The sequence below is a fragment of the Bombina bombina genome, chromosome 2 (assembly GCF_027579735.1).
Source record: "Bombina bombina isolate aBomBom1 chromosome 2, aBomBom1.pri, whole genome shotgun sequence".
NCBI lineage: Eukaryota > Metazoa > Chordata > Amphibia > Anura > Bombinatoridae > Bombina > Bombina bombina.
Genome location: NC_069500.1, coordinates 298,798,880 through 298,826,502, shown reverse-complemented (window position 1 = coordinate 298,826,502; position 27,623 = coordinate 298,798,880). Strand labels below are relative to the sequence as shown.

The 27,623-nt window shown below is 40.6% G+C and overlaps 1 protein-coding gene across 1 annotated transcript in view; it reads right to left on the bottom strand.

Moving 5' to 3' along the window:
* Positions 1 to 27,623, bottom strand: part of PRDM6 (PR/SET domain 6) — a 282,147-nt gene that overhangs the window by 78,779 nt on the left and 175,745 nt on the right. Inside the window, exon 3 of the mRNA XM_053701612.1 lies at positions 24,903 to 25,030. Coding sequence (XP_053557587.1) covers positions 24,903 to 25,030 — 128 coding nt within the window. The remainder of the gene's footprint in view (positions 1 to 24,902; positions 25,031 to 27,623) is intronic.

Below are 27,623 nucleotides of genomic sequence, written 5' to 3'. Positions count from 1 at the left end.
TCAGTCCCCAGTAGAGGACGGAAAAGGATGGATTCAGCCACCCCAAACGGAGCTTGGGTGCCAGCCCAAGAGCTGTAACAATAGGAACTCCAAGAGCACCCCTAGGAGAGGAACAGAGAAAATGTAATAGAGCCCTCAGAAGACCCAGCACGACACTCCATGACAGTCTCAAACATGGAGACATCTCCCCAGATGAAACAGAACCCCAGAGAGCGGATCGCTCTCCTCTAAAGGATAAAAAAACACCTGTTCCTACAACCTGCACACAGGACAGAACAACCAACCTCCAGAGAGAGGAAACTCACCCCCATAAGGAGGACAAACGACCCCCCCCCCCCCCCGAAGGAAAGAGTACGGAAAGGAACATTACACAAGCCCATAAGACCTGAAGCCATAAGCTGAGGAAAGAAATCCAAATGAAATCATAAATGAACACAGAGAAACTCCCTAAAAAAGGGAGCACACCTCAGTCAAAAGGCACAGAAAACCTGGCCAAACAGCTCAACTGTCCAGACCGAAGGTCATAACCTATGTTCCATGTAAAAACTGGATCATAAGTCTTCCGGTCATCCAGAAGATCCACCACAAAAACTATAGGCCTGAGCCCCAGATTGTTCCAGGGAACATCACAGGAAACATAACCGGACTAACCCGGAAAACGGGAACAAGACTGACTCGGAATCCCAACCCAAAAGGAAGAGAAAAGCCATAGTAGGAGTCCAACACTCCAAAAGGAGCTTAAGTACAACAGAGTCGCACGAAGAGCCTAGAGCCCAAATAGGCATTAAAACAACACCCAGAGAAAACATTGAGGACAAAGTCATCCGAATAGTGAGTAAAACAAAGGCTAGTCTCCATAATCTCCTCAGGAGTACCAGAGTACCGTACCCAAGGAAAAAGAATGCAGAGTATCCTAAACCAGGTGGGTAAAAAAACCCTAAACGAAGCTTGGAGAAGGAGACAACACGGCCTATCGTCCCTGATAGGAAACAACTAAATTTCCAAAGAAGGAAAAAGCTACAAGGCCCTCCCATAAGGCGGTCAAGACCGCTAAGGAGCAACGGACAAAGTCCCAAAATCTCATCCGAAGAAGAGAACCTCAAAAGGAAAAAAATCCAAAAAGGACAATTCCAAGAGCCGCTGAAGGCAAGACCGCCAGAACCGGCCTCCAACCCAACCACGCGGGGAAGGAAACACTCCACATCCCGACGTAAAGTCGGAATCAATGAGAGAGTCGCAGCAGAACTCCGAGTCCCAGCCGTCCAGCTTGAGAGGCCAATGAAGACTGAACCAATCCCTCATGCCTCACGGACCCCACAGTCCACACAGATGCTTAGCTGAAACTTGTTAAGGAAAACAAGAATAACATGAATAATATATATTGTTTATATAATAATATATAAACAATAATATGTGAGACACTCGGCGTCCAACCGGACCAGCCAGGCAGAACAGGCACCACGTGTCTGAATAAGGCCTTGACAGAAGGATCTGAACCCAATCAGGACCAGCCTAAAACCAAGGGCCATCACTGTCAAGGCCGCATAGAATACCCCCTAAAGAGGGAGAAACAGCAAACACACATAGGACTAAACACGTCCATAACAAACTTCCTTAGAAGTAACAGTGTGATCAAACATCGTGAGCATCGATTCCACACAAAATATAAACCCAACATGAGCTTTAAATAAATAAAATAAAAGATAAGGCAACCCGCAAGTTTATCGCCAAAGAACAGAGACCCTGTTCTACCAAGCTCAAGCTGGAAAGAGTACTCAATAACAAGACTATAAGAAGATTACTTCATCCCCTTATGTCTAATTCTGCAAGCTATTTGAAGAAGCAGACTGTAAAGTCTCAGATCCATTAAGGATGGGATCTTCTGACAAGGCCAAAGCGTGCCTCAAAAGAACACAAAGGCGCGTCAGTCTATACCCCTGGCGGGAAGAAGCTACCTTCCGGAGAAGGATAAGCACAGTCTGGGTTACCTGCATGCGTAGTAAGCGATGGTGTAAGGGAACTCGCCACTCGGAGGACAGAGGCCCCAGAGGTGGATGGCTTAGCGACCCCTTGATTCCCCCAATCCCGAGGAAATGAGCACTCTAATACGGCATTCAGAATATAACTGATAGGCAAGTATCATCAGGGGCAATACGCATTCTGCGCAAGGAGTATAAACTGAAACAGAAACGTCCGTCTCCACAATATCAGACTCCTCCATAGCTAGGATATTGATACAAAAATTGGACCAAAAACTTAAACGGCACCTGACACCCACAATAGTTGGGGCACTCACCACCTCCAAAGAGCCCGACACCAGCAGATCAGAATTTCTCAGTTGCCACACGGTCAGGAATGCGGAAATGGAAAGTAAAAAACGTGACCACGCCCAGTCACAAGGTGAACCGTACAGTCCAGAAAAAGTGCGCCTAATCGTAAAGGCTGTGCCACTTCCAAAGGACGTTATGTTCCACAAAGCCATGAGCCTAAGTAACACTACACATAAGCAGGTCGAATCACATAACAAACATGATTACCCCCCCGTTCAATAGCCCCCCTCAGGAGATATTAACCCTTGATTCCAAGATACAAAAGGAGCCTCACTGAGACCCTGATTTATAGTTAGTCCCGCAAGGTGGTAACCACTCGGGAAAACATCTGTAATACAATACAATCATGATGAAAGTAAAATGAAACGGTCTTACTGGAATCTAGCAGTGTAGAGAGTGGTGTACACAGAAACACACCACACCCTTTAGGGGGCGCCACCCAATCAGAAGTAATGCATATGTGATATAGCAATAATAGTGTAATGGATCAATATACTAAAATGATATAAGACATAAAAAAACATAGGCCTAGATTTAGAGTTTGGCGTTAGCCGTCAAAAGCAGCGTTAAGGGGTCCTAACGCTGCTTTTTAACGCCCGCTGGTATTTAGAGTCAGGCAGGAAAGGGTCTACCGCTCACTTTCTTTCCGCGACTCCAGGCTACCGCAGATCCCCTTACGTCAATTGCGTATCCTATCTTTTCAATGGGATTTGCCTAACGCTGGTATTTGGAGTCTTGGAAGAAGTGAGCGGTAGAGCCTCTACCGACAAGACTCCTAACGCCACAAAAAGTCAGTAGTTAAGAGTTTTATGGGCTAACGCCGGAACATAAAGCTCTTAGCGACAGTGCTACAAAGTACACTAACACCCATAAACTACCTATGTACCCCTAAACTGAGGCCCCCCCACATTGCAAACACTATAATAACATTTTTTAACCCCTAATCTGCCGACCGGACACCGCCGCCACCTTCATTATAGCTATGAACCCCTAATCTGCTGCCCCTAACATCGCCGACAACTACTTTATATTTATTAACCCCTAATCTGCCCCCCCCAACATCGCCGCCACCTAACTACAATTATTAACCCCTAATCTGCCGACCGCACCTCGCCCCCACCATAATAAATGTATTAACCCCTAAACCGCCGCACTCCCGCCTCGCAAACACTATAATAAATTGTATTAACCCCTAATCTGCCCTCCCTAACATCGCCGCCACCTACCTACAATTATTAACCCCTAATCTCCCGCAACGTCGCCGCTACTATAATAAAGTTATTAACCCCTAAACCTGTCTTACCCTAACCCTAACACCCCCTAAGTTAAATATAATTTTAATTAAATGAAATAAATTTACTATTATTAAATAAATTATTCCTATTTAAAACTAAATACTTACCTAGAAAATAAACCCTAATATAGCTACAATATAACTAATAGTTACATTGTAGCTATTTTAGGATTTATATTTATTTTACAGGCAACTTTGTATTTATTTTAACTAGGTACAATAGCTATTAAATAGTTAATAACTATTTAATAGCTACCTAGTTAAAATAAGTACAAAATTACCTGTAAAATAAATCCTAACCTAAGTTACAAATGCACCTAACACTACACTATCATTAAACTAATTAAATAAACTACCTACAATTAGCTAAACTAAAATACAATTAAATAAACTAATCTATAATACAAAAAACACTAAATGACAGAAAATAAAAAAATATTACAAGAAGTTTAAACTAATTACACCTAATCTAAGCCCCCTGATAAAATAAAAAAGCCCCCCAAAATAATAAAATGCCCTACCCTATTCTAAATTACAAAAGTAATCAGCTCTTTTACCAGCCCTTAAAAGGGCTTTTTGCGGGGCATTGCCCCAAAGTAATCAGCTCTATTACCTGTAAAAAAAATACAACCCCCCCAACATTAAAACCCACCACCCACATACCCCTACTCTAACCCACCTAAACCCCTTTTAAAAAAAACCTAACGCTAACCCCCGAAGATCTCCCTACCTTAAGTCGTCTTCACCCAACCGGGCCGAAATCTTCATCCAAGGTGCGCAGAGGACGTCCTTCATCCGGTAGAAGTCTTCATCCAGGCGGCGTCTTCAATCTTCATCCATCCGGAGCAAAGCCATCTTCCAAGGAGCCGACACGGAGCCATCCTCTTCATCCGGAGTCTTCTAACACAATGACGGTACCTTTAAGTGACTAGTGATGTCCCGAACTGTTCGCCCGCGAACGGTTCACAGCGAACATAGCTTGTTCGCGTTTGTGGGCGAACACATGGCGATGTTCGATCCGCCCCTATGTGTCATCATTGAGGAAACTTTGACCCTTTATGTCACAGCCGTCTGACACATTAGAGTCAATCAACATCAGACACTCCCTCACAGACCCTCCCAGCTACTCGGAATCCGCCATTTTAGATTTATAACGACCTTGCTTTCTTAATGAGAGGACGTGTTGTGTTTTTGCTCCTGACATTAATAGGAAAAACATAGCTAGGCTAGTGTATTTAGTGTCCACTACAGTCCAGAAGGACTCCACTCATCTCTGCTGCAAGCACAGCACCCCAAAAAGCCCTTTTTAGGGCTATATTTCGTGCCGTTTTTTTTTTTTTCTTTTTTTTTTTATTAGCATTTGCCTGGCTTTCAGGCTGTGTGTTTAAGGCTCACAGCATATGCTGTGATTACTGCCACCACTGATATCTCCCTAACAACATTAGTTTAAATTTAACTAACCAAAAAATGTAATTATTTTGCTAATGTAATTTTTTTTCATTTTCTATCAGGCCTGTGTCACACAGCATATACTCTGGTTCATTGCTCTGTGCCAGCCACCAGTGTTAATATCCGTTTATAACATTATTTTAAATTTAAAAAAAATATATATATATTTTGCTAGTGTAATCTAATTACATTTACTATCAGGCCTGTGTCTGTCAGGCTCACTCAGCATTAATATACCTCATTTTTTTCAGTCTTTTGGTTAATTGGTCTGTGCCAGGCAGCCACCCAGCACTCATATCTTCTTCACCTTAATTTAAATATAAATTATTTTTTTTTTAAATTTGTTTGATAGTGTAATCTAATATAATTTTCTATCAGGCCTGTGTGTTTTGCTGACATACAGAGCCTACTGTGTTTACTTGCTGCCCTCCCTAGTCTATGAGCCACGACTCATATGTGTTTAACCTTTTTTTAATTCCCCCCCAAAAAAATAATTTAAATCATTTTTCTAGTGTAATCTAATAGTATTTTCTATCAGGCGTGTGTGTATCTGTCTTACAGAGCCTACTGTTTTTAATAGCTGCCCTTCCAAGGCTATCAGCCACGACTCATATGTATGTGCTTAACTTTTTTCTTTAAATTCCCAAGAAGACTGAGCAAAGGTTGGATTGTAGTATTTTGTTCGGCTAATCATGATGGCCATGTAGACCACCCGTAACAGGGATGAAAGTGCTAAGAATAGTACTAATTGAAACAACCGAGTTAGCCATGGGTGTTAGTCTAAGACCACTCGGCTTTTTTTTGGGTTTGGGTGCAGCTAATCATGAAGGCCAGATAGACCTGCCACCATTTGGTGTTGTAACAACCTACTTACCATGGGTCCCAGAGCATATGTTTGGTTATTATATTTTGTAAGGGTAATCATGCAGGCCATATAGACCTCCACCGATAGGGTGAGTATGAGTAACAGCTATTAAAATGCTAAGGACATTACTAATTAACACAACATAGTTACCATGGGTCGCAGACCAAGAGCAGATTTCTTATTATTATATTTTGTATGGGTAATCATCCAGGCCGTATAGACCTTACCAAATAGGGGGAGTTACAGAGATTAAAGTGCTAAGAATGGTAGTACTTAAAACACAACCTAGTTAAAATGGGTACCAGACCGCATGTCTTATTATTATATTTTTTCAGGGTAATCAGGCAGGCCATATAGACCACCCCCGATAGGGGGGGTAACAGGGATTAAAGTGCTAAGAAAAGTACTAATTAACATAAGCTACTTATCATGGGTCCAACACCGTGTGTCTTGATGTTATACTTATTCAGGGTAATCATGCAGGCCATATAGACGTCCCTTGATAGGGGGAGTAACAGGGATTACAGTTATAAGAATAGTACTACTTAAACACAACCTAATTACCATGGGTCCAAGACCAGATGTTTTATTATTATACTTTGTCTGGCTAATCATGCAGGCCATATAGAGCTCCAACAAAAGGGGGGGTAAGAGGGATTCAAGTGATAAGAAAAGTTTTACTTAACACAAGAAAATTACCATGGGTCTCAGACCGCATGTCTTGTTGTTATACTTTGTCAGGGTAATCATAACCGCCATATAGACCTCCACCAATAGGGGGAGTTACAGGGCTGAAAGTGCGAAGAATAGTACTACTTAACACAACCTAGTTGGGTCCAAGAACACATGTTTAATTATTAGACTTTATCAGGGTAATTATATATCTAACAAATCTATCTATTTCTATTCTATCGATTCTATCTAACTATCAATCTATGTATATCTATCTATCCTATCTATCAATCTATCTTCTGTCCGTGATGTTTTGAGACAGCCACTTGTGTTTCTGACAAATTTGAAGTAGGAGGACAGAACAATCATCTTCTTCCATCTCCCAGTTCCACAAATGAAGGCCATATAGACCTCATCTGATAGGGGGAGTAACAGGTTGTAGTAAAATGTTAAGAATATTACTACTTAACACACCACGGGTCACAGACCAAATGTCTTATTGTTATACTCTGTCAGGGAAATTATATATATTTCAAATCCATTTATTTATATATCAAATCGATCGAACTATCAAACGTATTGATCAAATGTAGATTGCATCTATTGATCAATGTAATTTGTGTCTATAAAATGTATATTACATATTTTGGTTGATGTCATTCGTATCTATAAAATGTATATTGCATCTTTGATTCGATAACATTCGTATCAATCAAATGTATATTGAATCTATTGATCGATGTAATTCGTATCGATCGAATGTATATTGCATCTATTGAGCTATGTACAGTGTATCGATCATATGTATATTGCATCGATTGAGCTATGTTATCTATGTATATATCTATCAAATCTATCTATCTATCTCGTGGTTGTGCAAGTGGACTGTTTGCGGTTGATTGCGATGCGTAACACTTGGAGTTTGCTCTGTCACTGTGATGCGGCTGTAACCCTTACACTACTTGATAGATACGACATCATAACTGATGTTTTAAAGCACGTTATTGCAAACAATTTGGGAATGTTAGTTGATTTAGGCCCATTATGGGTTAAAAGCAGACTCTGCATAAACTATGTAATTTTCCATGGGAGTTTTGCCAGGGATCCCCCTCCAGCATGCCACAGTCCAGGTGTTAGTACCATTGAAACAACTTTTCCATCACTATTGTGGCCAGAAAGAGTCCTTGTAGGTTTTAAAGTTCGCCTGCCTATTGAATTCAATGGCGGTTTGAACGGTTCGCGGGTTCGCGAACAATACCGGAAGTTCGAGTCCGCCGTTCGTGAACCGAAAATTTTAGGTTCGCGACATCACTATAAGTGACGTCATCCAAGATGGCGTCCCTTCAATTCCGATTGGCTGATAGGATTCTATCAGCCAATCGGAATTAAGGTAGGAAAAATCTGATTGGCTGAATCAATCAGCCAATCAGATTGAAGGGACGCCATCTTAGATGACATCAATTAAAGGTACCGTCATTGTGTTAGAAGACTTCGGATGAAGAGGATGGCTCTGCATCGGCTCCTTGGAAGATGGCTCCGCTCCGGATGGATGAAGATTGAAGACGCCGCCTGGATGAAGACTTCTACCGGATGAAGGACCTCCTCTGCGCACCTTGGATGAAGATTTCGGCCCGGTTGGGTGAAGACGACTCAAGGTAGGGAGATCTTCAGGGGGTTAGCATTAGGTTTTTTAAGGGGGGTTTGAGTGGGTTAGAGTAGGGGTATGTGGGTGGTGGGTTTTAATGTTGGGGGGGGGGTTGTATTTTATTTTACAGGTAAAAGAGCTGATTACTTTGGGGCAATGCCCCGCAAAAAAATTAGGTGTAATTAGTTTAAACTTCTTGTAATATTTTTTTATTTTCTGTAATTTAGTGTTTGTTTTTTTGTATTATAGATTAATTTATTTAATTGTATTTTAGTTTAGCTAATTGTAGGTAATTTATTTAATTAATTTAATGATAGTGTAGTGTTAGGTGTATTTGTAACTTAGGTTAGGATTTATTTTACAGGTAATTTTGTACTTATTTTAACTAGGTAACTATTAAATAGTTATTAACTATTTAATAGCTATTGTACCTAGTTAAAATAAATACAAAGTTGCATGAAAAATAATTATAAATCCTAAAATAGCTACAATGTAATTATTAGTTATATTGTAGCTATCTTATGGTTTATTTTCTAGGTATTTAGTTTTAAATAGGAATAATGTATTTAATTATAGTAAATTTATTTAGATTAATTTAAATTATATTTATGTTAGGGGGGTGTTAGGGTTAGACTTAGGTTTAGGGGTTAATAACTTTATTATAGTAGCGGCGACGTTGCGGGCGGGAGATTAGGGGTTAATTGTAGGTAGGTGGCGGCGATGTTAGGGAGGGCAGATTAGGGGTTATATTAATTTATTATAGTGTTTGCGAGGCGGGAGTGCGGCGGTTTAGGGGTTAATACATTTATTATAGTGGCGGCGAGGTCCGGTCGGCAGATTAGGGGTTAATAAGTGTAGTTAGGTTGCGGCGACGTTGGGGGGGGGGCAGATTAGGGGGTAATAAATATAGGTGTCTGCGATGTTAGGGGCAGTATATTAGGGGTTCATAGCTATAATGTAGGTGGCGGTGGTGTCCGGAGCAGCAGATTAGGGGTTAATATTATAATGTAGGTGTCAGCGATAGCGGGGGCGGCAGATTAGGGGTTAATAAGTGTAAGGTTAGGGGTGTTTAGACTCGGGGTTCATGTTAGGGTGTTAGGTGTAGACTTAGAGGCCTAGATTTAGAGTATGGCGTTAGCCGTGAAAACCAGCGTTAGAGGCTCCTAACGCTGGTTTTAGGCTACCGCCGGTATTTGGAGTCACTCAAAATAGGGTCTAACGCTCACTTCCCAGCCGCGACTTTTCCATACCGCAGATCCCCTTACGTAAATTGCGTATCCTATCTTTTCAATGGGATTTTTCTAACTCCGGTATTTAGAGTCGTTTCTGAAGTGAGCGTTAGACATCTAACGACAAAACTCCAGCCGCAGGAAAAAAGTCAGTAGTTAAGAGCTTTCTGGGCTAACGCCGGTTTCTAAAGCTCTTAACTACTGTACTCTAAAGTACACTAACACCCATAAACTACCTATGTACCCCTAAACTGAGGTCCCCCCACATCGCCTACACTTGAAAAAAAAATTTTAACCCCTAATCTGCCGACCGCCACCTACGTTATCCTTATGTACCCCTAATCTGCTGCCCCTAACACCGCCGACCCCTGTATTATATTTATTAACCCATAATCTGCCCCCCTCAATGTCGCCTCCACCTGCCTACACTTATTAACCCCTAATCTGCCGACCGCAAAGCGCCGCCACCTACGTTATCCTTATGTACCCCTAATCTGCTGCCCCTAACACCGCCGACCCCTATATTATATTTATTAACCCCTAATCTGCCCCCCACAACGTCGCCTCCACCTGCCTACACTTATTAACCCCTAATCTGCCGACCAGACCTGAGCGCTACTATAATAAAGTTATTAACCCCTAATCCGCCTCACTAACCCTATAATAAATAGTATTAACCCCTAATCTGCCCTCCCTAACATCGCCGACACCTAACTTCAATTATTAACCCCTAATCTGCCGACCGAATCTCGCCGCTATTCTAATAAATGTATTAACCCCTAAAGCTAAGTCTAACCCTAATACTAACACCCCCCTAAAATAAATATAATTTAAATCTAACGAAATTAATTAACTCTTATTAAATAAATTATTCCAATTTAAAGCTAAATACTTACCTGTAAAATAAATCCTAATATAGCTACAATATAAATTATAATTATATTATAGCTATTTTAGGATTAATATTTATTTTACAGGCAACTTTGTATTTATTTTAACCAGGTACAATAGCTATTAAATAGTTAAGAACTATTTAATAGCTAAAATAGTTAAAATAATTACAAATTTACCTGTAAAAGAAATCCTAACCTAAGTTACAAATAAACTTAACACTAGACTATCAATAAATTAATTAAATAAACTACCTACAATTACCTACAATTAACCTAACACTACACTATCAATAAATTAATTAAATACAATTGCTACAAATAAATACAATTAAATAAACTAGCTAAAGTACAAAAAATAAAAAAGAACTAAGTTACAAAAAATAAAAAAATATTTACAAACATAAGAAAAATATTACAACAATTTTAAACTAATTACACCTACTCTAAGCCCCCTAATAAAATAACAAAGCCCCCCCAAAATAAAAAAATGCCCTACCCTTTTCTAAATTACTAAAGTTCAAAGCTCTTTTACCTTACCAGCCCTGAACAGGGCCCTTTGCGGGGCATGCCCCAAGAAATTCAGCTCTTTTGCCTGTAAAAAATAACATACAATACCCCCCCCCAACATTACAACCCACCACCCACATACCCCTAATCTAACCCAAACCCCCCTTAAATAAACCTAACACTAAGCCCCTGAAGATCATCCTACCTTGTCTTCACCATACCAGGTTCACCGATCGGTCCAGAAGAGCTCCTCCGATGTCCGATCAGCCAATAGAATGCAAGCTCAATCGGATTGGCTGATTGGATCAGCCAATCGGATTGAACTTGATTCTGATTGGCTGATTCCATCAGCCAATCAGAATATTCCTACCTTAATTCCGATTGGCTGATAGAATACTATCAGCCAATCGGAATTCGAGGGACGCCATCTTGGATGACGTCATTTAAAGGAACCGTCATTCGTCGTTCAGTCGTCGGCCAGGATGGATGTTCCGCGGTGGAGGTCTTCAGGATGCTGCCGCTTCGCTCCGGATGGATGCCGCTTGGATGAAGACTTCAATCGGATGGAAGACCTCTTCTGGCCCGCTTGGATGAAGACTTCAGCCGGATCATGGACCTCTTCCGCCCCCCGCTTGGGCTTGGATCAGGACATCGGAGGAGCTCTTCTGGACCGATCGGTGAACCTGGTATGGTGAAGATAAGGTAGGATGATCTTCAGGGGCTTAGTGTTAGGTTTATTTAAGGGGGGTTGTAATGTTGGGGGGGGTATTGTATGTTTTTTTTTACAGGCAAAAGAGCTGAATTTCTTGGGGCATGCCCCGCAAAGGGCCCTGTTCAGGGCTGGTAAGGTAAAAGAGCTTTGAACTTTAGTAATTTAGAATAGGGTAGGGCATTTTTTTATTTTGGGGGGCTTTGTTATTTTATTAGGGGGCTTAGAGTAGGTGTAATTAGTTTAAAATTGTTGTAATATTTTTCTTATGTTTGTAAATATTTTTTTATTTTTTGTAACTTAGTTCTTTTTTATTTTTTGTACTTTAGCTAGTTTATTTAATTGTATTTATTTGTAGCAATTGTATTTAATTAATTTATTGATAGTGTAGTGTTAGGTTAATTGTAGGTAATTGTAGGTAGTTTAATTAATTTATTGATAGTCTAGTGTTAGGTTTATTTGTAACTTAGGTTAGGATTTCTTTTACAGGTAAATTTGTAATTATTTTAACTATTTTAGCTATTAAATAGTTCTTAACTATTTAATAGCTATTGTACCTGGTTAAAATAAATACAAAGTTACCTGTAAAATAAATATTAATCCTAAAATAGCTATAATATAATTATAATTTATATTGTAGCTATATTAGGATTTATTTTACAGTTAAGTATTTAGCTTTAAATTGGAATAATTTATTTAATAAGAGTTAATTAATTTCGTTAGATTTAAATTATATTTAACTTAGGGGGGTGTTAGTATTAGGGTTAGACTTAGCTTTAGGGGTTAATACAATTATTAGAATAGCGGCGAGATTCGGTCGGCAGATTAGGGGTTAATAATTGAAGTTAGGTGTCGGCGATGTTAGGGAGGGCAGATTAGGGGTTAATACTATTTATTATAGGGTTAGTGAGGCGGATTAGGGGTTAATAACTTTATTATAGTAGCGCTCAGGTCCGGTCGGCAGATTAGGGGTTAATAAGTGTAGGCAGGTGGAGGCGACGTTGTGGGGGGCAGATTAGGGGTTAATAAATATAATATAGGGGTCGGCGGTGTTAGGGGCAGCAGATTAGGGGTACATAGGGATAATGTAAGTAGCGGCGGTTTACGGAGCGGCAGATTAGGGGTTAATAATAATATGCAGGGGTCAGCGATAGCGGGGGGCGGCAGATTAGGGGTTAATAAGTGTAAGGTTAGGGGTGTTTAGACTCGGGGTACATGTTAGAGTGTTAAGTGCAGACGTAGGAAGGGTTACCGCATAGCAAACAATGGGGCTGCGTTAGGAGCTGAACGCGGCTTTTTTGCAGGTGTTTGGTTTTTTTTTCAGCTCAAACAGCCCCATTGTTTCCTATGGGGGAATCGTGCACGAGCACGTTTTTGAGGCTGGCCGCGTCCGTAAGCAACTCTGGTATCGAGAGTTGAAGCTGCGTTAAAAATGCTCTACGCTCCTTTTTTGGAGCCTAACGCAGCCTTTATGTGGACTCTCGATACCAGAGTTATTTTTATGGTGCAGCCAGAAAAAAGCCGGCGTTAGTTTTTCGGGTCGTTACCGACAAAACTCCAAATCTAGGCCAGAGTGTTTCCCCATAGAAAACAATGGGGCTGCGCTAGGAGCTGAACGCTGCTTTTTTGCAGGTGTTAGGTTTTTTTTCAGCCAGCTCAGCCCCATTGTTTCCTATGGGGATATCGTGCATGAGCACGTTTTTCCAGCTTACCGCTACCGTAGGCAACGCTGGTATTGAGGGTTGAAGTGGAGCTAAATTATGCTCAACGCTCCCTTTTCTGAGCCTAACGCAGCCACTCAGACAACTCTAAATACCAGCGTTGTCTTAAGGGTACGCTGTAAAAAAAACCAGCGTTAGCACCTCGGGTCTTTACCGACAAAACTCTAAATCTAGGCGATAGAAAATACAGCAGCGAAAACAATATGTAAAAATCTTATAAAAGTATATAAAAGTCCATAAGAACCAGTGTAACAGAAATTCCCAAAGAAGAGGCAGCACTGGTAGTCATAATCTGGGAAGAGAGAAAAACAGAGGCGCCACCGAATCTGGAATACTGGAATCTATGCCATGGAACAGGAACACAGCCATTCAAGTGTGACAGATAGTAGCATCGCCTCTGCCATGAACTTGAGAGAAGAAAGCAGGCAGCAAAACTCGTCAACGCCGATTGCTTGTGGAGCTGTTAAAATGAGTCGGGATGGTTTTGCAGAAAGACTCTCCCTGCATCTCCGGACTTTCATCCATGCTTTCACTGAGAGGCTGACAGGACTACTTAAAACTCCAGTCCCATGCCGAAGAGTACTACCCTCCATAAGGGACTAATCGCAAACTTCTGACACTTCTCTGCCAACCTCCTGGGACCAAAGGCAAAGACTGACTGGGGGATGAGGGAAGTGGGAGGAGTATTTAAGCCTTTGGCTGGGGTGTCTTTGCCTCCTCCTGGTGGCCAGGGTCTGAATTCCCAAAAGTAATGAATGCAGCTGTGGACTCTTTCCATTTATGAAGAAAATACGCTTAGTAAAAACTTTATTACCTATCTTTCTTGTAGATTCAGTTGCGTCTTCCTCTGCTTATCTCTGCTATGCCATTGTTTAATGATGTTTTTATCTGAACTCCTAAAGCACCCCATTCTTCTAATGCACATGCACTTATTTAATATGCTGCTCACTAACGTTGTGCATGTACGTTAGATTAAATTGTGTCCTCACTCATAACTTACACATTCAAACACGTTCGTTAACCAAGGGGATTAAGCTCTTAAAATACCACAGAACACTGGATTGTATATGCTCCAGTCCGCTCCTGCAGGAAACAATGAATCTCGCGATTCATTGTTTTCATTGGAGCACATGAGGAGCTATATTGCATGTGTGCATTTGTCAGCCTTGGGAGCGTGCATTACACCCCCTACATAGAGAGCGGGTGGGACCACTCTCTACATCAGACAATACCAACTACCATGTTTGTAAGGAAGGAAGTGGAGGAACATTACATTCAAGGTATGAAATAATTATATAAATATTAAAAAAAGCACAACTCAAAAGGAAATCTAAATTTAGCGGTTTAATTACTGATATAACCTGTTGCTAAAATATGTAAAGCAAAAAGCTTAAATTTACCATCACTTTAAATCTCCTTTATGATAGCCTGAAATTGTGACCCCTTGTCACAAACAATTTTCTTGGAATAAAAAGGTCCTCCTGCCATCTCTATATGGACCATTAAATTATTTAAATCAAATTACTTATTTTAGAGTAAACAGCCCCAATGTGGCTAAGCTCTCCTTAGAGCTAAAATCTTTCAATCCTTTAATTATTCTGTAGTCCTTCTCAAAACCATTCTAGTTATAAAATATCCTTTTGAATATTTGGTCCACACTCTAATTGAGGTCTTACTGGGGATTTATATAGGGAACTAATAATTCTTTATTTTTCTTGGCTTGCATTGAGCACTATTTTTTATTTTGCTGTATACAAGAATCTCTACATTATTTCCACATATGTTTTACCAAATATGGTCATATTTGTTTTAAAAATGTAACATCTTATATTTATTAGTGTTAAAATTGTATTTGCCATTCACCAGCCCATTCTTCCAGTTTTGCAGATCAATCATATCCTGCTCTGATCTAATCACCTTATACAAATGTACTGTTAACTTTTGAGCATAGGAAAAAAACACTAATGCCATATCTAATTAGTGTTTTTTTCCTATGCTCAAAAGTTCTTAGTAAAAGGTTTTAAAATATTGTTAAAATAAAATCTAAGAGGTCGGTTTTGCAGTTTCTGAAGTCCTGTATGAGCAGTCACATTGAATTTACCAGAGTTTTGCACTTTGATTAATATTTCCAGCGTAAATGTTATTATCACAAGAATTAACCATGGACTTGTAAAATGAGCATGAGTTTACACTTTGCGCTTGTCACTGAAAGTTTAGAGATCGTTAGTTACCAGGAGCTTGTGCAAATAAGGCCGATTTATTTTTTTATAATTTGGGAATTATAATACAGGTTCTAGAGGTAAAAATCATGTGATCTTACGGTCATGATTGTGCTTCACTTGTAATCTAGCCTTAAAACAGACTCCTTGGTGTTTCCCTTCCAAAATACAACATTTAAGAAAAGTATCAGAAGGGCTACATATGCACTTTCCCTTTCAATGTTGAAGTAACTACTCTTATTTCCAAAATTATATACACATACAATGCCAAATTCTATGCCACTTTAGCTAATTAAAGTGACATAATGGTCAAAATTAAAAGTTGTGTGCATATAAAGAACAGTCCTGTTAAGACAGAGTGCAGTGGCTTCTATGGCATACATTAAAGTGATGGTAAATTTTACATTTTAAAATCAGGTCCTGAATCTAACGGATATTTTAAAGACTCTTTAATTGATCACGTCTAATGAAGATGCGCTGTAACTTACTTTTTAATCTAGCTATGCCATTCTAATACACCGCGTTCTGGCCGCCCACTTCAAAACTCATATTTTTCTTGAGCTAACAGGTTTGAATTGTTCGCAAATTTGAATTCTAGTAACAAAAAAGTGCTGTACGGGTAGAGCACCGATTGGACAGTTCAAAACTTTTAACTCACAAAAATATGAGTTTTGAAGTGGGCAGCTGGAGCGTGGGGTATTTGAATGGCACAGCTACATTAAAAAGCAAGTTACAGTGCATCTTCATTTGAAATGATCAATTAAAGTCCATCTAAAATATTGCTTAGATTCTGGAACTTATTTTAAAGCATGTCAAGTTTACCATCATTTTAAGTAATCTCTGACACAATAAACACAATGAGTGCTGGTGCACGTGTATAGGACAAAAAAAATAATGGTAACTTTTACTAGAAGCATTTTGGCTAATAAAAGAATACTAAAAAATTGCTTCTATTTAAAACAGAAATAGACTGATGCCCATTTAAATATGGACTGTTATGTCTAAAAAAATGTTAAAAACGTGAGAATATTCAGTTTCATTATGATAACCAGTGAAGTGCATTTGAAACCATATATTTCTAGGATGCAATAAAACCAGAGTTCCGTATCTTTATATATATATATATATATATATATATACATACAGTATATATATATATGATAGCTTTCTTCTACATGCTTGTTGTTTTTTTGTTTGTTATTTTATTCATTATATGAAAGGAGCATGAGCAGATTATTATTTACAATGGCCTGTGAAAAGCAGTAAAAACAGAATTTATGTTTACCTGATAAATTTCTTTCTCCAACGGTGTGTCCGGTCCACGGCGTCATCCTTACTTGTGGGATATTCTCTTCCCCAACAGGAAATGGCAAAGAGCCCAGCAAAGCTGGTCACATGATCCCTCCTAGGCTCCGCCTACCCCAGTCATTCGACCGACGTTAAGGAGGAATAATAGCATAGGAGAAACCATATGGTACCGTGGTGACTGTAGTTAAAGAAAATAAATTATCAGACCTGATTAAAAAACCAGGGCGGGCCGTGGACCGGACACACCGTTGGAGAAAGAAATTTATCAGGTAAACATAAATTCTGTTTTCTCCAACATAGGTGTGTCCGGTCCACGGCGTCATCCTTACTTGTGGGAACCAATACCAAAGCTTTAGGACACGGATGAAGGGAGGGAGCAAATCAGGTCACCTAAATGGAAGGCACCACGGCTTGCAAAACCTTTCTCCCAAAAATAGCCTCAGAAGAAGCAAAAGTATCAAACTTGTAAAATTTGGTAAAAGTGTGCAGTGAAGACCAAGTCGCTGCCCTACATATCTGATCAACAGAAGCCTCGTTCTTGAAGGCCCATGTGGAAGCCACAGCCCTAGTGGAATGAGCCGTGATTCTTTCGGGAGGCTGCCGTCCGGCAGTCTCGTAAGCCAATCTGATGATGCTTTTAATCCAAAAAGAGAGAGAGGTAGAAGTTGCTTTTTGACCTCTCCTTTTACCTGAATAAACAACAAACAGGGAAGATGTTTGTCTAAAATCCTTTGTAGCATCTAAATAGAATTTTAGAGCGCGAACAACATCCAAATTGTGCAACAAGCGTTCCTTCTTTGAAACTGGTTTCGGACACAGAGAAGGTACGATAATCTCCTGGTTAATGTTTTTGTTAGAAACAACTTTTGGAAGAAAACCAGGTTTAGTACGTAAAACCACCTTATCTGCATGGAACACCAGATAAGGAGGAGAACACTGTAGAGCAGATAATTCTGAAACTCTTCTAGCAGAAGAAATTGCAACTAAAAACAAAACTTTCCAAGATAATAACTTAATATCAACGGAATGTAAGGGTTCAAACGGGACCCCCTGAAGAACTGAAAGAACTAAATTGAGACTCCAAGGAGGAGTCAAAGGTTTGTAAACAGGCTTGATTCTAACCAGAGCCTGAACAAAGGCTTGAACATCTGGCACAGCTGCCAGTTTTTTGTGAAGTAACACCGACAAGGCAGAAATCTGTCCCTTCAGGGAACTTGCCGATAATCCTTTTTCCAATCCTTCTTGAAGGAAGGATAGAATCCTAGGAATCTTAACCTTGTCCCAAGGGAATCCTTTAGATTCACACCAACAGATATATTTTTTCCAAATTTTATGGTAAATCTTTCTAGTTACAGGCTTTCTGGCCTGAACAAGAGTATCGATAACAGAATCTGAGAAACCTCGCTTCGATAAAATCAAGCGTACAATCTCCAAGCAGTCAGCTGGAGTGAAACCAGATTCGGATGTTCGAACGGACCCTGAACAAGAAGGTCTCGTCTCAAAGGTAGCTTCCAAGGTGGAGCCGATGACATATTCACCAGATCTGCATACCAAGTCCTGCGTGGCCACGCAGGAGCTATCAAGATCACCGACGCCCTCTCCTGATTGATCCTGGCTACCAGCCTGGGGATGAGAGGAAACGGCGGGAACACATAAGCTAGTTTGAAGGTCCAAGGTGCTACTAGTGCATCCACTAGAGCCGCCTTGGGATCCCTGGATCTGGACCCGTAGCAAGGAACTTTGAAGTTCTGACGAGAGGCCATCAGATCCATGTCTGGAATGCCCCAAAGTTGAGTGACTTGGGCAAAGATTTCCGGATGGAGTTCCCACTCCCCCGGATGCAATGTCTGACGACTCAGAAAATCCGCTTCCCAATTTTCCACTCCCGGGATGTGGATAGCAGACAGGTGGCAGGAGTGAGACTCCGCCCATAGAATGATCTTGGTCACTTCTTCCATCGCTAGGGAACTCCTTGTTCCCCCCTGATGGTTGATATACGCAACAGTCGTCATGTTGTCTGATTGAAACCGTATGAACTTGGTCCTCGCTAGCTGAGGCCAAGCCTTGAGAGCATTGAATATCGCTCTCAGTTCCAGAATATTTATCGGTAGAAGAGATTCTTCCCGAGACCAAAGACCCTGAGCTTTCAGGGATCCCCAGACCGCGCCCCAGCCCATCAGACTGGCGTCGGTCGTGACAATGACCCACTCTGGTCTGTGGAATGTCATCCCTCGTGACAGGTTGTCCAGGGACAGCCACCAACGGAGTGAGTCTCTGGTCCTCTGATTTACTTGTATCTTTGGAGACAAGTCTATATAGTCCCCATTCCACTGACTGAGCATGCACAGTTGTAACGGTCTTAGATGAATGCGCGCAAAAGGAACTATGTCCATTGCCGCTACCATCAACCCGATCACTTCCATGCACTGAGCTACGGAAGGAAGAGGAACGGAATGAAGTATTCGACAAGAGTCCAGGAGCTTTGTCTTTCTGGCCTCTGTTAGAAAAATCCTCATTTCTGAGGAGTCTATAATTGTTCCCAAGAAGGGAACCCTTGTTGACGGGGATAGAGAACTCTTTTCCACGTTCACTTTCCAGCCGTGCGATCTGAGAAAGGCCAGGACGATGTCCGTGTGAGCCTTTGCTCGAGGGAGGGACGACGCTTGAATCAGAATGTCGTCCAGGTAAGGTACTACTGCAATGCCCCTTGGTCTTAGCACAGCTAGAAGGGACCCTAGTACCTTTGTGAAAATCCTTGGAGCAGTGGCTAATCCGAAAGGAAGCGCCACGAACTGGTAATGTTTGTCCAGGAATGCAAACCTTAGGAACCGATGATGTTCCTTGTGGATAGGAATATGTAGATACGCATCCTTTAAATCCACCGTGGTCATGAATTGACCTTCCTGGATGGAAGGAAGGATAGTTCGAATGGTTTCCATCTTGAAAGATGGGACCTTGAGAAATTTGTTTAAGATCTTGAGATCTAGGATTGGTCTGAATGTTCCCTCTTTTTTGGGAACTATGAACAGATTGGAGTAGAACCCCATCCCTTGTTCTCTCAATGGAACAGGATGAATCACTCCCATTTTTAACAGGTCTTCTACGCAAAGTAAGAACGCCTGTCTTTTTATGTGGTCTGAAGACAACTGAGACCTGTGGAACCTTCCCCTTGGGGGAAGTCCCTTGAATTCCAGAAGATAACCCTGGGAGACTATTTCTAGCGCCCAAGGATCCAGAACATCTCTTGCCCAAGCCTGAGCGAAGAGAGAGAGTCTGCCCCCCACCAGATCCGGTCCCGGATCGGGGGCCGATATTTCATGCTGTCTTGGTAGCAGTGGCAGGTTTCTTAGCCTGCTTTCCCTTGTTCCAGCCTTGCATTGGTCTCCAAGCTGGCTTGGCCTGAGAAGTATTACCTTCTTGCTTAGAGGACGTAGCACCTTGGGCTGGTCCGTTTTTACGAAAGGGACGAAAATTAGGTCTATTTTTTGCCTTGAAAGGCCGATCCTGAGGAAGGGCATGGCCCTTACCCCCAGTGATATCAGAGATAATCTCTTTCAAGTCAGGACCAAACAGCGTTTTCCCCTTGAAAGGAATGTTTAGTAGCTTGTTCTTGGAAGACGCATCAGCCGACCAAGATTTCAACCAAAGCGCTCTGCGCGCCACAATAGCAAACCCAGAATTCTTAGCCGCTAACTTAGCCAATTGCAAAGAGGCGTCAAGAGTGAAAGAATTAGCCAATTTGAGAGCATTGACTCTGTCCATAATCTCCTCATAAGGAGGCGAGTCACTATCGAGCACCTTAATCAGTTCATCAAACCAGAAATATGCGGCTGTAGTGACAGGGACAATGCATGAAATGGGTTGTAGAAGGTAACCCTGCTGAACAAACATCTTTTTAAGCAAACCTTCTAATTTTTTATCCATAGGATCTTTGAAAGCACAACTATCCTCTATGGGAATAGTGGTGCGTTTGTTTAAAGTAGAAACCGCTCCCTCGACCTTGGGGACTGACTGCCATAAGTCCTTTCTGGGGTCGACCATAGGAAACAATTTTTTAAATATGGGGGGAGGGACGAAAGGAATACCGGGCCTTTCCCATTCTTTATTAACAATGTCCGCCACCCGCTTGGGTATAGGAAAAGCTTCTGGGAGCCCCGGCACCTCTAGGAACTTGTCCATTTTACATAGTTTCTCTGGGATGACCAAATTTTCACAATCATCCAGAGTGGATAATACCTCCTTAAGCAAAATGCGGAGATGTTCCAATTTAAATTTAAAAGTAATCACATCAGATTCAGCCTGCTGAGAAATATTCCCTAAATCAGTAATTTCTCCCTCAGACAAAACCTCCCTGGCCCCCTCAGATTGGGTTAGGGGCCCTTCAGAGATATTAATATCAGCGTCGTCATGCTCTTCAGTAACTAAAACAGAGCATCCACGCTTACGCTGAACAGGGTTCATTTTGGCTAAAATGTTTTTGACAGAATTATCCATTACAGCCGTTAATTGTTGCATAGTAAGGAGTATTGGCGCGCTAGATGTACTAGGGGCCTCCTGAGTGGGCAAGACTCGTGTAGACGAAGGAGGGAATGATGCAGTACCATGCTTACTCCCCTCACTTGAGGAATCATCTTGGGCATCATTGTCATTATCACATAAATCACATTTATTTAAATGAATAGGAATTCTGGCTTCCCCACATTCAGAACACAGTCTATCTGGTAGTTCAGACATGTTAAACAGGCATAAACTTGATAAGAAAGTACAAAAAACGTTTTGAAATAAAACCGTTACTGTCACTTTAAATTTTAAACTGAACACACTTTATTACTGCAATTGCGAAAAAACATGAAGGAATTGTTCAAAATTCACCAAACTTTCACCACAGTGTCTTAAAGCCTTGAAAATATTGCACACCAAATTTGGAAGCTTTAACCCTTAAAATAACGGAACCGGAGCCGTTTTAAGCTTTAACCCCTTTACAGTCCCTGGTATCTGCTTTGCTGAGACCCAACCAAACCCAAGGGGAATACGATACCAAATGATGCCTTCAGAAGTCTTTTATAAGTATCAGAGCTCCTGTCACATGCGACTGCATGCCATGCCTCTCAAAAACAAGTGCGCAACACCGGCGCGAAAATGAGACTCTGCCTATGCTTTGGGAAAGCCCCTAAAGAATAAGGTGTCTAAAACAGTGCCTGCCGATATTATTATATCAAAATACCCAGAATAAATGATTCCTCAAGGCTAAATAAGTGTTAATATCAATCGATTTAGCCCAAAAAATGTCTACAGTCTAAATAAGCCCTTGTGAAGCCCTTATTTACAATCGTAATAAACATGGCTTACCGGATCCCATAGGGAAAATGACAGCTTCCAGCATTACATCGTCTTGTTAGAATGTGTCATACCTCAAGCAGCAAAGACTGCAAACTGTTCCCCCAACTGAAGTTAATGCTCTCAACAGTCCTGTGTGGAACAGCCATGGATTTTAGTTACGGTTGCTAAAATCATTTTCCTCATACAAACAGAATTCTTCATCTCTTTTCTGTTTCTGAGTAAATAGTACGTACCAGCACTATTTGAAAATAACAAACTCTTGATTGAATAATGAAAAACTACAGTTAAACACTAAAAAACTCTAAGCCATCTCCGTGGAGATGTTGCCTGTACAACGGCAAAGAGAATGACTGGGGTAGGCGGAGCCTAGGAGGGATCATGTGACCAGCTTTGCTGGGCTCTTTGCCATTTCCTGTTGGGGAAGAGAATATCCCACAAGTAAGGATGACGCCGTGGACCGGACACACCTATGTTGGAGAAATAACTGCAATACTACAGATAAAAGTAATGCTGCCCCTCAACTGGTTTTCTCAGTGAAAAATTACATCTGAAAATGTAAGCCTGAAGTTCCAGATAAAAGTGTAAATAGACACTAGACCTTAACTTTCCATTAAAAAAAATTGTCTGTAACAGGGCAATTTGTTCATAGAGTAACACTGCAGACATAGGGGAATCCTTCAGCACATTTTTCACGGCACTGAGATATGCACTTGTCAACATATTCTGTCACCGCAAAGTGGCTCTTGGCAACAGGATCATAAAGATCAATAGAAAAGTGCAGAATCTCAATATTTTATTTGCAGCTGCAAAACTTTCATTTATCTTGCTATTTTCTTTATTTACAGTGATATTGTCTCATGAGGGCACTGCAAGCTAAGCAAAACCCTGGAACCATTTTCTATGAATATCTGACAAAAACTCCAGTCTGGCTATGTTTCACACTTTTCCTTTATCCTCTTCTAATATTTCATTTTGTTTGCTTCAAATACATCCATAGAAAAAAATCTCTCTCAGTAACATAAAAAAATGAAGCAGAACAAAAAAAAAATCAATTGTAAAAATTGAGAAACATCAAAACTACTTTGTACTCTACCAACGCATACGCTTCATCCTTCATTTTGGCTCTCTCTAATATAAACAAAACAGAGTAGCGATGAATGTACTAAAAACCAAATGACACAGTTTGCTGCTGAAGGAACAGGACTGTTTTTAAGCAATGGGTGGTCTACGAAGGTTGGAATAGGCCGAAAAATAGTGTAAGCATACACCATCTCTTCCAAGCGCATAATGCTTCCAAAACTTGCACAGCTCTCTGCATGCTGAAGTACATCAAAGGGATTTTTCTCTTTTCGGATAATATTTCCTTTGCTGACATATATTTAGTATTGTGGTTGGATGACTCATAAAGATAGCTTCATGGCGTCCCAACGCAGTTGAAGCAGAACACATGCCAACGGACATTATTGTCAGCCTCAAAATAAAAACAAAACGTTCAACTAAGGGTCAATCAATCACACAGCTCTTTGAAGAAAATTCCATTTAGATATTAGAAATCATAACACAGAGAATTTAAACCAGCTGACTTTTCGTGAAAAGGACATCCACGGACAATACGAAAATAGGATCTTGGTTAAGAGTACTCTGTAGACTATATTACTGGTGATCAAATACAGTTTATTTCATTTTCTTGGGTTATTGCACTGAAATCTGATGTAGAAACAAAAATACATCATAATACAATTTAATTAATACATAAACAATGATAAAATAAAATCAATACACTATTATTTCCTGTATTTACGATATCCTTTTTCATGATAATTATTTTTACTGAATGCATTGTTTTTTCTTTTTGTTTGTTTTAGAAAGTACTGTTTTCCATTATTGAATTACTAAAACTGTTATAGGTCATTCTGTGCTTAACTAAAAAAAATAAAATAAAAATAAATTGAAATCTCTCTTTTTTAATATTCTTCAGTGAGACTCACTTTTGAACACATCCCTGATGTCTCTTGCCAAGACAAACTATTGCTCTCTCTTCTAATAACATTTTCAAACAATCATTTTTAATGGGTTTGTAATGTTATTTCAGAGAACATTTCACAATAGTACTGTGTGTTGGGGTTGTATGATGTAAATGATGATTTATTGGCCTTTTACTAAATTCAAACTATAGTATTTTGGAAGTTGACATTGTTTTTATTGAAGCAGTTTATCCGTCATTCAAGGTATATATTTCTCATGCTAAGCAGAGACATCTTTAATCTTAAAACATGATTTAGCTTAAAGGGACAGTACAGGCAAAATTAAACCATCATTATTCAGGTAGAGTATGCAGTTTTAAACAACTTTATAATTGATTTCTATTATTCAATTTGCTTTATTGTCTTGCTATCTGTTCTTGAAAAGTATACCTAGGTATGTTCAGGACCAGCAATGCACTCCTTTTGCAAAAAAATACCAAGAGAAAGAGGCAAATTTGATAATAAAAAGTAAATAGGAAGGTTGTTTAAAAAGATGTGCTATATCTGAATCATGAAATAAGTATTTTGGGTATGTCCCTTTAAGACTTCACTTGATTAACAAATTTACCCATTACAATAAACGTGCCTTATAATTAATACAATTTTAATTAATTAAATTGTATCAGTAGTGCTTTTAGTAGAAAACAAAAAGATTGTCAACAAAAACTTAAAGAACACAAAACAAGGGACACATTACCTGTACTGAACTACTGTCAAGTTCTGCTCCCCGCAGTGTCTTGCACATCGCACATACCTCATCCAGCTTGACTTACTGGGCTCACCTCCATCAATAAAGTGCTGTAAAGTCCCATCTTGGTCATATATCTGTAAAGAAGTCAAAAGATAGAGAAGAGAGAGAAAATCGTCATTTAGCAAATTCACTGTGCTGTGGAGGTCTATATTTAGTGCAAATTTTCAACAGTTCAGAATAGACAAACAGCACACTACCTGCATGTGGTAGAGGGCCACTGCAAACACCTCTCAATGTATCCACAACAGCAAGGGTCCACAGCACCAAATAACGAGGAAAGGTTCTTGTCTTTATGTCATTTATTTAACTTTTAGCTTACAAAACATAATTTATGCTTACCTGATAAATTCCTTTCTTCTGTAGTGTGATCAGTCCACGGGTCATCATTACTTCTGGGATATTACTCCTCCCCAACAGGAAGTGCAAGAGGATTCACCCAGCAGAGTTGCATATAGCCCCTCCCCTCTACGTCACCCCCAGTCATTCGACCAAGGACCAACGAGAAAGGAGGAACCAAGGGTGTAGTGGTGACTGGAGTAGAATTTAAAAATAATTACCTGCCTTAAAAAACAGGGCGGGCCGTGGACTGATCACACTACAGAAGAAAGGAATTTATCAGGTAAGCATAAATTATGTTTTCTTCTGTTAAGTGTGATCAGTCCACGGGTCATCATTACTTCTGGGATACCAATACCAAAGCAAAAGTACACGGATGACGGGAGGGATAGGCAGGCTCTTTTATACAGAAGGAACCACTGCCTGAAGAACCTTTCTCCCAAAAATAGCCTCCGAGGAAGCAAATGTGTCAAATTTGTAAAATTTGGAAAAAGTATGAAGCGAAGACCAAGTTGCAGCCTTGCAAATCTGTTCAACAGAGGCCTCATTCTTAAAGGCCCAAGTGGAAGCCACAGCTCTAGTGGAATGAGCTGTAATTCTTTCAGGAGGCTGCTGTCCAGCAGTCTCATAGGCTAAACGTATTATGCTACGAAGCCAAAAAGAGAGAGAGGTAGCAGAAGCTTTTTGACCTCTCCTCTGACCAGAGTAAACGACAAACAGGGAAGACGTCTGTCGAAATTCTTTAGTTGCCTGTAAGTAAAATTTTAGGGCACGAACTACATCCAGATTGTGCAGAAGACGTTCCTTCTTTGAAGAAGGATTAGGACACAAAGATGGAACAACAATCTCTTGATTGATATTCCTGTTAGTGACTACCTTGGGTAAGAACCCAGGTTTAGTACGCAGAACTACCTTATCCGAATGAAAAATCAAATAAGGAGAATCACAATGTAAGGCTGATAATTCAGAGACTCTTCGAGCCGATGAAATAGCCATTAAAAATAGAACTTTCCAAGATAACAACTTTATGTCAATGGAATGGAGGGGTTCAAACGGAACGCCCTGTAAAACGTTAAGAACAAGATTTAAACTCCATGGTGGAGCAACAGTCTTAAACACAGGCTTAATCCTCGCTAAAGCCTGACAAAAAGCCTGAACGTCTGGCACTTCTGACAGACGTTTGTGTAACAGAATAGACAGAGCTGAGATCTGTCCCTTTAATGAACTAGCAGATAAACCCTTTTCTAAACCTTCTTGTAGAAAAGACAATATCCTAGGAATCCTAACCTTACTCCAAGAGTAACCTTTGGATTCACACCAATATAGGTATTTACGCCATATTTTATGGTAAATCTTTCTGGTAACAGGCTTCCTAGCCTGTATTAAGGTGTCAATAACTGACTCCGAAAACCCACGTCTTGATAAAATCAAACGTTCAATTTCCAAGCAGTCAGCTTCAGAGAAGTTAGATTTTGATGTTTGAAAGGACCCTGTATCAGGAGGTCCTGTTTCAGAGGTAGAGACCAAGGTGGACAGGATGACATGTCCACCAGGTCTGCATACCAAGTCCTGCGTGGCCATGCAGGTGCTATCAGAATCACTGATGCTCTCTCCTGTTTGATTCTGGCAATCAATCGAGGAAGCATCGGGAAGGGTGGAAACACATAAGCCATCCTGAAGTCCCAAGGTGCCGTCAGGGCATCTATTAGGACTGCTCCTGGATCCCTGGATCTGGACCCGTACCGAGGAAGCTTGGCGTTCTGTCGAGACGCCATGAGATCTATCTCTAGCTTGCCCCAACGTCGAAGTATTTGGGCAAAGACCTCCGGATGAAGTTCCCATTCCCCCGGATGAAAAGTCTGACGACTTAAGAAATCCGCCTCCCAATTCTCCACTCCCGGGATGTGGATTGCTGACAGGTGGCAAGAGTGAGACTCTGCCCAGCGAATTATCTTTGATACTTCCATCATTGCTAGGGAGCTCCTTGTCCCTCCCTGATGGTTGATGTAAGCTACAGTCGTGATGTTGTCCGACTGAAACCTGATGAACCCCCGAGTTGTCAACTGGGGCCAAGCCAGGAGGGCATTGAGAACTGCTCTCAATTCCAGAATGTTTATTGGCAGGAGACTCTCCTCCTGACTCCATTGTCCCTGAGCCTTCAGAGAATTCCAGACGGCACCCCAACCTAGAAGGCTGGCGTCTGTTGTTACAATTGTCCAGTCTGGTCTGCTGAATGGCATCCCCCTGGACAGATGTGGCCGAGAAAGCCACCATAGAAGAGAATTTCTGGTCTCTTGATCCAGATTCAGAGAAGGGGACAAGTCTGAGTAA